Source organism: Cynoglossus semilaevis, chromosome 18, assembly GCF_000523025.1.
Source record: "Cynoglossus semilaevis isolate Cse_v1.0 chromosome 18, Cse_v1.0, whole genome shotgun sequence".
Classification (NCBI taxonomy): domain Eukaryota; kingdom Metazoa; phylum Chordata; class Actinopteri; order Pleuronectiformes; family Cynoglossidae; genus Cynoglossus; species Cynoglossus semilaevis.
The window spans coordinates 9,313,799-9,325,331 of record NC_024324.1 but is presented as its reverse complement, the minus strand read 5'-3'; the positions used below and the strand labels follow the sequence as shown (position 1 = coordinate 9,325,331).

The 11,533-nt window shown below is 40.1% G+C and overlaps 1 protein-coding gene and 1 long non-coding RNA gene across 2 annotated transcripts in view; both read left to right on the top strand.

Annotated features, from left to right (window-relative positions):
- Positions 1 to 3,601, top strand: part of smad10a (SMAD family member 10a) — a 12,892-nt gene extending 9,291 nt beyond the window's left edge. The window contains 5 exon segments of the mRNA XM_008331550.3: positions 1 to 31; positions 133 to 316; positions 1,556 to 1,724; positions 1,812 to 1,950; positions 2,593 to 3,601. The exon segment at positions 1 to 31 is cut by the window's left edge and continues 8 nt beyond it. Of these exon segments, the coding sequence (XP_008329772.1) occupies positions 1 to 31; positions 133 to 316; positions 1,556 to 1,724; positions 1,812 to 1,950; positions 2,593 to 2,804 (735 nt within the window). The 3' untranslated portion in view covers positions 2,805 to 3,601.
- A 5,994-nt stretch (positions 3,602 to 9,595) lies between these two features.
- Positions 9,596 to 10,891, top strand: LOC103394302 (uncharacterized). Its single transcript, XR_523128.3, has 3 exons — positions 9,596 to 10,235; positions 10,370 to 10,564; positions 10,852 to 10,891. It is a non-coding gene; the product is annotated as an uncharacterized LOC103394302 (long non-coding RNA).
- The last annotated feature ends 642 nt before the right edge of the window (positions 10,892 to 11,533 follow it).

The following is an 11,533-nucleotide window of genomic DNA, read 5'->3' as shown; positions in this document are numbered from 1 at the left end:
TCTTTCCCTCCTTCTGTGTCAAATCATCCAGGTCAGCTACGAATATAATTAGCCATCCGGAGTAATGGCTGACATTAGAGTTGGACACAGACAACATTGACTAAATATGACGTGTGATTCGTATCATTGCAGGCCCAGAGTTTTGGTGCTCGATCTCCTACTTTGAAATGGACGTCCAAGTAGGTGAGATGTTCAAAGTGCCGTCCAGCTGTCCCGTGGTGACTGTGGATGGTTACGTTGACCCATCGGGAGGTGACCGCTTCTGCCTGGGTCAGTTGAGCAACGTTCACCGTACCGATGCCAGTGAGAGGGCCAGGTAAATGAATCGTTTTGGTACTTTAAAAAATATGTTAATTGATTTTAAATAGTATATAAAAATGATAAATATTATAAAGAAAGAGTATGGAATAATATGTTTACACATCAATTGCCCATGAATTAAAAATAAATATGAGTCGAAGTAAATATGGGTAATTAACATACAATTGTATTCTAAGCAATAATCAGAGGCTAGGTTTACTTAGTATGTGGCTCTAGATGTGTAATGTTTAGGGATGTCCGATACTAACTTTTTCCCCATATCCGATATGCCGATATTGTCCAAACACTTCATTTCCAATTCCGATATATATAACCCCCCCTGCTGGCACCATCATTCTGCATACATTCCCCTGGTTATTTAAATAGATTAATAAAATAAGCTGTTAATGCTGCCATCTAGTGGCTTCCACCTTCATATACAGCCATTGTTCCCCCAAATTATTTTTAGAGCACACATCATTTGGCCAAATCCAGGCATTTTGCATTAGCGGGTTTTCGTCGTCCCATTTGGCCAAACCCAGGCATTGCATTAGCGGGTTTTCGTCGTCGTCGTCGGAAAAACCTATAACAATTCTTACAGATATTAAATAGTTATGCTAATAACTATGCTAAACTATGCTAAAGGCCAATATTATTGGACATCCCCATTATTGTTCCATATGTAATGTGCTAGATATTCTACCAATCCACAGGTCTATTATCTACCCAAATTTCAACATTTGATCTTATGCTATACTTAATATATAGTTAAAATTACAGGAATTTTTTGCCAGTCCAAGTAACATAAGTAAATGTTTGCCTGCAGTTCTACCCGTGATTACCTTTCAATATCTGGAATACCGGTATATACAGATATATATGACTTTGATAGGAATAACAGGAGTGGTTGGGGATAAAGAATGGAACGATAAAGGCAGTGTTTTTTTGTTTTTTTTGTTGTTGCATTGTTCACTAAAAATGTTGTTTTGTATTAAACAATCAACATTGATAATTCTGCCCAGCTGCTTATGTGCATGTGCTGGAACACATCGTAAATCCTCACCAAGACAGAGCAGGATGTACCAAGACTCACAGATAGTGAGGACTAAACTGCTGACAGTTAATATGTGTTATCATGTGCTGGTCTGCTAAGCAACGTTTTCATTTTCCTGTGCTTCAAGGGGAAAGTATTACAGTTTAAACGGCACTGAAAAGTTGTTCGAAGTTGACGATATGAATTTCTGTTTTGCTCCAGGTTACACATAGGCAAAGGGGTGCAGTTGGAATGTCGCGGCGAAGGCGACGTGTGGATGCGCTGCATGAGCGACCACGCTGTATTTGTGCAAAGCTACTACCTCGACAGAGAGGCGGGACGTGCGCCAGGTGATGCGGTGCACAAGATCTATCCCGGAGCCTATATCAAGGTCTGAACGCACACACACACACACACAGATTGATGACCCGGGTGCAGGAGAATGATTGTAATGTTTGCCGCTTGTGTTGTTGCCTAGGTGTTTGACCTGCGGCAGTGCCACAGACAGATGCAGCAGCAGGCAGCCACGGCTCAGGCTGCGGCAGCTGCACAGGCAGCCGCTGTAGCGGGAAACATCCCAGGTCCAGGCAGTGTGGGAGGCATAGCTCCTGCAGTTAGTAAGTGCTGACTTCCATAAAAATACCAAGATCTAACATAATTTAAATATATTTTTCAAGGTAGTGTCGATTTAGCCTGAACTGTAATGTCTGTTAATATGACTTGGTCTAAACCAGGGGTGTCAAACATATGGCTCGTGGGCCAAAACCGGCCCGCTAGGGGCTTTGATCCGGCCCACTTGATGAATTTTGAAAAAAGTGAAAAAACACAAACACTTCATGTTGGTGATGTGGTGTCAAATTATATTTATATTTATATATAATTATATTTCATTAAATATGAATTTTTCTAATCTCCTTATTTGCAGGAAAACGCATGGAGTTGGGGGGGGGCATGGACTAATTGTTGTTTATGGGTGATTATTTTATAATTGTACTGGTCCAGCCCACTTGGCATCTAAACTGAACCATGTGTTTGACACCCCTGGTCTAAACCTTAATATCCATATGAACATTAAGTTAAATTTTTACACACAGGACACGATTAGCCCTTTATTCTTGGGGATTTTAGATAATTCAGCATTTTTGCAATAATCTTAGGAATTCAGAATATTTCCATGCTCTTAATAGAAGCATCTGAAAAAAAGAGTGGTTCAGAACTGTCTTTTTTGTGCGACTACACATCCTCTCGTGTGACTCCAGGTCTGTCAGCGGCAGCTGGGATCGGCGTGGACGACCTGAGGCGATTGTGTATTCTGCGACTCAGCTTCGTGAAGGGCTGGGGGCCGGACTACCCTCGACAGAGCATCAAACACACCCCCTGCTGGGTGGAGGTCCACCTGCACCGTGCTCTGCAACTTCTAGACGAGGTGTTGCACACTATGCCGTTGGCCGACCCAGGGACGGCAAACTGAAGACTAAACCTTGTACAAATTCAAATCTGGATTTTCACGTATGCGTACAGACATACGAATGGGGGAAAGTCACGCTTTAGGCCAAATACGTTATTTAAGTGATACGAAACAAATCAGTCACAAACACGGCAAACAAATTATGCTTGTAACAATCAATGCACACGTCCCGTAAAGACGCACTAAAAACCAAAACGTCTGCAGTTTCAGCAGACATAAATGTGCAGATGTCTTTGGGATTTTTTTTTTTTTTTTTTACTCTTTACTCTACAATCTGAAATCCAACGTAAGGGAAGTAAACCTTGAAGGTTCTGAGTTTGTCTTATTGTTAGGCACTGCAGGAATCTAGTTCATGTACTCGTGGCATAGACATTGATGTCCACAGATGCTGTCATGCAAGGAGTACACAAAACTAGACACCGATCAGTGCGTAACCTCAGAATAGAGTGACAGACTGATGCTATGCTCACTATATAATAGATAAAGAAGCCAACATAAAAAAAAAATTATCCAGGTTTTTTTGAGTATGGTTAACTGAGGAACTGAGGCACACATAGTCAGAGCTGACCTGAGTGTGTGAGCTCCCCCTGCCCAGAGCCAGACAGACAGCATGGAAAATAGCTCTCATTGAAAACAAGTCTGCCAGTGGTTAAAAATAGAATTATACAGCTTTAAAAAAAAAAAAAAGGGAAACTAGGTTAGAATTTTTTTCAAACACATCTACCCCAGAATTTTCTCTTAGCACTACAACGCTGATGTCTATCCACTGCATGTTTTATTATGCCGTTGTACAAAAAAAACAGATAAAGAGGTTTACAAACGCGGGCTACCTTAAAAAGGTTCAACTGAAATGGTCAACCTTACGCAGGCTAGTTTTTTGTAATGTGGCATTTTTCCTGGTGTCCCTGCTGGCTCCTTTCTCCCCAAATTTTCTGTACCTCAGACTGATTCTCAGTGCCAGTGGTGCACACAACCTGGTCAGCACTGACTAGTACTGGCTTGGGCAAACTTTTTGACTCACGGGCCACAAACGGTCCTAAAATTTGACGGGGGGTGGAAGGGGTCCGGGTGAAGAGCAGATCGCTGTAGCTTAAAATGTCTTTAAATTCTTAAAGGCCAAAATGCTATTTAAGCCTTTTCTATGCCATCTATTGGAGAAACACGGGCATTGCAGGGACAAGGCAGAAGTATAATGATAATAGAAGTTAATAACATAATTTGGACAAGTTTGGCGAGCCGGATTAAAAAGCCAAACGGGCCACATCTGGTCCTCGGGCCATAGTTTGCCCATGCCCGGACTAGTACCTCAACAACCTCTCCTCAAACAACCTGAAAGATGTCCGAGTGACATGTCCTATTCACGGGCCACGCCCTTTTTATTTATCGAGGCTCAGACTCTGTTAGTTGTGTACCAAAAGTCCTAAAAGGCGAAAAAACATTTAGCTTTAACGTAGTGTTGTTGTTCTTCGTAAACAGTGCTACCCTGTATATAACCAAACAGTTGGTGGAAATCACCAGAGCCAGAATACCTCATTACTACAGTGCAAACCAGTCAGTTTGGTTTTCTGCTCAGATCATCACTGACAGGTCGTCGCTCCGGTTTCACGTCAGGTGTGAGGGTGCATGCAGACGCCCATCTGTTAGCGTAATGGCGAAAAACGGACTGGCGACAGAGGCTTCTGGGAACATTTCATGTCCACAGACCAAACATCCCAGACTCAGCCTTGTACTTGTGTGTTTTCAATGCCTTTCTCTTTCTCTGGTCCCATTTGCCCTAGACATGTAATCAGCTGTTTAGCCATGGGCAGAGTAAAACTGAAAACAAAAATCAGTCCTTCTGCTCCCTCCCTGCCTCTTTGTGGAGTATAAATTACACAGAACACCTGCTGCTTACACAGATTTATATGCTTGGTAGCCATGTAGCCTTGTGTGTCATAAAACTTTATAAATTTGACAAATTTTTCATTTAACAAAGATTTAGACAGATAGAGAGACATTATTGATCCCAGACAGGGAAATTACAGAAGAAATAAGGCAGGAATCAAACCCTGCCCACAGCAGGCAGGGCGCCAAATCCTAGCCACTAGACCACCAGGGATTAGGAACAAGGCAGTAAATTAAATCAGAAAACCGATTGATTAAACACCTGAATTGTTTTTCTAATATGTAATGTCATCATATTGTTAGGCTGCATTCAGTGATAGCATGAGCTAATGCTAACTTCCTGTGGCTAATATTCAAATTTCCCTCCGTTCACTTTTTTTATGACTTCACGATTGTGTTGGGTGACAAAGGGCAGGTGTTCAGCGACAGGCAGGCCAAACATTGAGCGGAGAGAGGAGTAACTCGAAAGCCTAGTTCACACGACATTATTAACCCTTTGTTAATGAGTTTTTTTCGCATAACTTCGCTGTAAGTCGGAACTCACGTACGGTACTTGCCTTACTCACCTATGCTAACACAGTGGTTCCTTCATAATCTAGGACAAAATGACATCAGAATAGTCTTTCTTACGCCAAACCAAACGTACGGTGTACAACCGGCGATTGTAAACAAAGCCATCTTCCGCATATAGCTCTAACTAATTCCTGTGCAATGTAGTTTGCGAGTTTTAATTTCTTACGTCGGAATGATGGAACAAGACTTTCTTTTTCTTTTATAAATTCATGGAAGATGAAGATGCCGGGTCTGTACTTACATTTTCATGAAGTACTTATTAGTGATGGCTCAAGCCATCCCTACTTGATATCCTGGCCTAGCCTTAAGCCGTTATCACGGTTACTCACGTGTTATAGCTCGAGATAATGAGACAGGCACAACGTAAAAGACGACCCGTACAATCATAACATAATTACCTTAAATAACAAAAAATCCACGTTTTTACCCCTCTTGTTTGCCTGCAAATAAGTAAAGTCAATTAGAAACACATCACATGCATATTTTTTTGCTTTAAAGATTCATCAAGCGGCCCGGATTGAATCCCCTAGTGCATTGTTTCCCAAAGACTGGGTTGCGAGTTTTTTTTCTTTTTTGGGTCGTCTCGCATCATGTTTCCCAGGAATTTACTAATAATGTCTATTGACTTGGGTCATGAAGGTTTGTGACTTTTAAAATATGGGTCCCCAGAAAAAAAGTTTGGGGAAACACTGCTCTAGTGGGCCGGTTTTGGCCCCCGGGCCATATGTTTGACACCCCTGGTCTAGGACTTTTCATGTCAAGAGCGGGAATTATTGACCCAGCATTCACTTACTAATTACATTCAAACCATCTGCGACACTTTAGAAAGATGCATTCACGTATATTATTTTATAACATTTTATCCTCGACATTTCCATCAGTTTCACAAGGATTCCCACTGATTAAGTGAGTAATACAAGTATATTGTTGAGGAGGAGGGTATATATGTATTTGGTGTGCTTAAAGTAGGTGCAAAGACTCACTAACAAAACTGTCAGTGTTGTGTGAACTTGGCCTGGGAGCTCACTTGAGAAAACACTCTTTTCACAGTAATACCGTAATAACCGTCAGATCGGACTGAAGTCATTTTCGCCCACAGCGGCTTCACCCTCCACATTACGGCAGCAACCGACTGGCGAGAGCAGGTCAGATGTCAGGAATGTGCCCTTGTACGTGTGACACGTGGGCGGATGTTTCCTACAACGCCAGACTAGACTAAATAATAAGGTACAGTTTAATCCAGACTGTGCCTCACGAGGGAACACGTTCTGTTGATGTAAACACAGAGGTGGGGAAGAGACTTTTATGACCCTGTTCCAAAAAAACAAAACAAAACAAAAAACAACAACCCAACTGAGACATTCCCATCGTCTTTTCAGCTGCTTTACAATCAGACATTAACTTATGCATATTTGTGACTTTGTGCCTTTGTTGTCAGTAGTAGGTGCACCAACACTGGATTGTAAGACAGACGCCGGGTTTGTCTTTCTACGCATAAACTTTGATGTTGCATTTAGTGTTTGTTTGCTTTCTGGCTTTTTTTTTTTTTTTTTTCAGAATTGTTCGATGAGAAATTCTGTGGTTCCCTCAGGTTCCGTCTCTAGCTCCTCAGACTGGTTCATACCTGAGTCGTTCTGATTGTTGCCTTAGTTGTTCGTAAGTGTAAACTATGGAAAGAGTACGCTTAGCACTATGTTATCCTTGAATAGATGTCACTATTTATCTGCTCCGTTCTGCCCACGTTCAGGGAAAAAAAAATGCTCAGACTTTATCTCGCCACGACCAACCTCATCAACCACTCTGATTAGACTCGATCAGAGTGAATCACGTCATCAGCTCCACATGTCAAAAATGAGTCCAGAAAAGAAAAGCGATGGCGGTGCTCGGATGCCCGCTGCTGATTACACTGCTGATTTTAGCGCTTCTCAAATTTAGCCACTGTTGAGGGTTTTTTTTTTTTTTTAGTTCAAATCCTTTCTAAGGAATCAACTCTCCAGTACTGTACGACGATGCATTGCATGCAACTACTTTATTACATTCCTGTATTTAAAGCTTTATTTGGAACGTTTCTTTGGCTACATGTTTGGATCAACTACAAACCAAAAACTGTAGTATAAAAAACCTTTAATGAGTAACAAATGACAATATAAAAAGAATGGCGTGTACAATCAAATTAGCACAAGCGTTAATTTAACATGGTTTAGAAGAGGGCCTGTTGATCGTGTTGATCGGTCCTGGTAAGGCAGTTAGAAGTGGATCTCTGCTGCGACCTGCTGACAATAACGGCAATTACATGGTGACTGGAATTAGACGGTTATGCTTAAAATAGGTCAATTCATGATTGTAAAAAAAAAAAAAAAAAAAAAATCAAGATTTTATCCAGTTCTTATTAACCCATTGGCAGATTCCCCTTTAAAACCACTATATTGAAAATTAAAAATGTACATTTTTAAATGTACAACATTAACCCACTATATTGAAAATTAAAAATGTACAACATTAACATGAAAATAAAATGTGGAGAATGTCCAAAGTAGAGCAAAACTCTAATTCTCTGGACAATTCTATGCAAACTTTAACGCTTACCCATGCGGATCAGTCTCGTCTTTCCTTATATAATGCTTTGATTTTCTGTGACTTGAACTTGTTCCAACAACATTCTTACTTCATTAAGGACCGTTGTTGGTGGACAGGTTTTATTTTCTTTGCCGAATGGGACAATCTGCAGCATGTCTGTTTGATTTGGGGACATTTTCTCCTTTTAAGTGGAGAATTGCTGTGTAAGAAAGAAAACGTAGCGGTATGGTCATTTAACAAAAGAAATATATAAATATTTGCAGGCAAGTATTTTGTGTTTTTGTGCTCTTTAGGCATCACTTCGCCAAATGTTTAAAGACCTCAGCGCAAACAGAATATGGTGGTTGATGTCAGTGTTCCTGTCAGACATTAAAGTCACAGTATGCGGAATTGCAGTTAACGTCGTCGAAATCAAATCCTATAACTCCTCGGCCCTTACTTGGTCCAAACCCTTTTTTGCTGAACAGGTATTACGAGTAACTTTTAGAACTAGAAATAATACATTAAATATACTTCTTGACATGTTGTTTACAGTCAGTCTATTATGTGGCTTAAACATAAGCTGATCCCGCCCCTCCCCCATTATTCTCAATGCTGTACATCCAAGTCAGGGCCAGGTCCTTGGTTCTGACCAAGATGCGGGAGAGTTAATTAATAATGACCCCTTGTCTTTTTTGGTCTTTACTAAATCGCTGTAATCGCCAGAGCAACAATGACATGCTATTTAAAATACATTATATGAATTCAAAAGGTTTTAAAGAACAAACTGCATCTACGGGTTTTAGATCACAGCTACCTGCATCAGAGTATCATGAAGCCTTAAAGCCAAACCATCCTGGAGCTTGGCTTACCTTTGCGGCGATGCTTCGTAAGTAGTGTGTTTATCACATAGCAGGAAGTAGGTCAGGTTTAGTCTTTGTTATGACCTTGCGTTTTCAGAGAAAAATGATCGAACACAGGGAGATAAAGCAACTTTTGGGGATAAAAAAGTATATTGGTGTCGCTAAATGTTTTTTTTATTTCATGTGATCTGCAGATTAGGAGAAAGTATCAAACATTTCTGGATTCATCCTAAACCAAAAGCGCTGCATTTATCATTCCGGTTTGTTAACGCAGGGCAAACCCAAAAGAACCACACAGACCTGTCATCTCATTCATGAATCAGGGCCCAAGTTTATTCCAACTCTTTGAAAAGGATAAAAAACTATGTAGTAAAGAATTGTAAGAATTGTTATTTTTATTTTGTAGTTATTTTATTGTAAATGTGCTGCTCTTGTATTGTTGACTGAATATTAAAGTTAATTCAACACGTTTGTGTGTTATATTTATATATGAACATTACTTTAAAATCTACCATTCGACCATTTAGTAAGGTTACTAATGATAATTCCCTTAATTTAAATGAATAGATAAATATGTCAAAGCTAATTATAAAGGGGCTTGTGAGCTTTACCCAGGTACAAATCCATAACATCCGGTAACTTTTTTTTTAAATGACATAATTCATGCAATTTATTATATTTATTATGACATAATTCATGCAATTTATTATATGCTGTATTTTAGTATGGGAAAGGTTTGTATTTTACATGTTTACGTGTTGAAACGATATTTAAGTTTGAATGTAATACTATATGTGTATGTAGTACATTATTATTATTGTTATTAAGAAACTTCTCATATGTTCCCTATTTGTTTCGCTCTATTTTTATTTATTTGTACACAGAGATCTACAAATCCTTTCACGTGATTTTTTTCTCCCTGGTTTGCGCATGCGTAGCAAGAGCTTTTAAATTATACCGGAAATGTGCGCTGTAGTTTTTCAAACAACACAACTTTTTACGTTTAAACTGCGCGTTGAAGCAGTTTTATGTGATATATAGCCATTATATGGTCACTAGTGCGCTAGCATTTTTCTCGATAAACTTTTTTTGGCAGCAAGTTAACCTGCTAGCGTGTGTTTAGTGCTGCGGTCCAGCGTTTTCATCTCTGTGGACACAATGCACAGTGGATGGGTCGTCCGGAAAAGACAAATGTTTGAAAAACCGAAGGATAAGAATTAATCTATAAAGATGATTTTCTGATATAGCACGTAATTTGGTTTGTTCAAGTGTACAGTCTGCTTTTCGTTCTGGTTAAATGTCAGTTCTTCTGAGTTGACTGTACTGATACCACAACATTGTTGTGTAGAGTAATCCTCTGCTGGTTTTGACTTGCAGTTGTGTTACAAACAGCATTTGTGTGACAACGAGTGGAAATGTGATTGGAATTACTGGTAGGACTGAGACGAAGAAGGACAAGACCATCTCATCAGAGAGGAATGACTCGGAGAAGAAGGACGAAGCCGTCCAATCAGAAGAGGACAACGGTTGCGTGCACAACTCACTTATATTCAAAAACGTGAGTCGGGGAAAGATAGTTGGTCAGACTTCATGAACTGACATCCTATGCTGTTTGTCAGGGACACGTAGAGCTGACCCAGAGCTCTGGAACTGCCTATTTTGATGATTCTGTGATTTTTCTTCTTTGTTCAGGTTGAGATTCTCCTGTTTGTCAGAGATCAGCTGTTCTTCTCTGGTCTCAGCTCTGAAGTCCAACCCCTCCCACCTGAGGAAACTGACGTTGGGGGCAACGGGCTGCAGGATTCCGGGATCAAGGATCTGTGTGGTTTTCTCCAGAGTCCAGACTGTAAACTGGACACTCTGGTCTAGTCTTGTGGAGGATCTGAGGTCAGTGTAGAACACTGGAGTCAAAATGGTGAAACTGAATCTGTTTTTTAATTATTTCTAAACTTCCTCGTCTCTCCATTTGGTGGCGTGTGAACAGTTTCAGGCGAGAGTGGACTTTACAAACCTAAATGTCTATGAACTGTTCTTTATTTTAACTGAGGTGAATGTGTTGCCTTTTCTTCCCCTACTCCAACGGTAGAGGGCGCTGCTACTCTACGTTTGCAGCCGTCTGTGTTGAACGTGACATTAACTGCTCTCATCTCTGTTCATTTCTCTTCTCTCCACAGATGGAAATAATAAAGATTTAACAATAAATGACTTTAAACACCACTATTTTCTTCGACCAAACCTTTGGTGTTTTTACAGCAGTGCTCTGTTATTCCAGACTAAAAAAGTGGAACAAAAATTAGGACTCTCTCAAGAGTTTGCTAATTGGCTGAACTAAATAATCAGAGCGGAGTCTAGATGAGGTACCAGGTGATGTACAGTACGAACCACGGTATATTGCAAAAAAATGCAAAACAACCTGATTAGGTGCTGCAAGTCCAAAGATGTGATGAACTAGAAATTCAGGTTCACCTGAAGAGCTAGCACAAGCGCTACAAGAGCAGCATTAGCGTTACATTAGCTTACATATTCATTTAGTTTCTTCTATCTTCTAAGTTGCTGCATAGTGCACTGCGGCAAAAACATTTCTGCCATAAAAGGTCAACACAAAGCGTACTCAATAATAATGAGGTATGGTTCTCGATACCTTCTCTTGTTTTCAACAAAGTTGGTGGTATTGAGTTTCTATTAGTATGTGATTTTGAAATTTCCAAACTGCCCATAAAACTTTCCAAATTTCACCAACAGTTTCTGTTAAATTGGACAATGATGTTTAAGCATAATTTCAGCCCCCATAATGTCCCATTGTGGAACAACAGGGTGACATTTGAGTCTGGGGAGGTCTGTGTTTATGGAAGACTG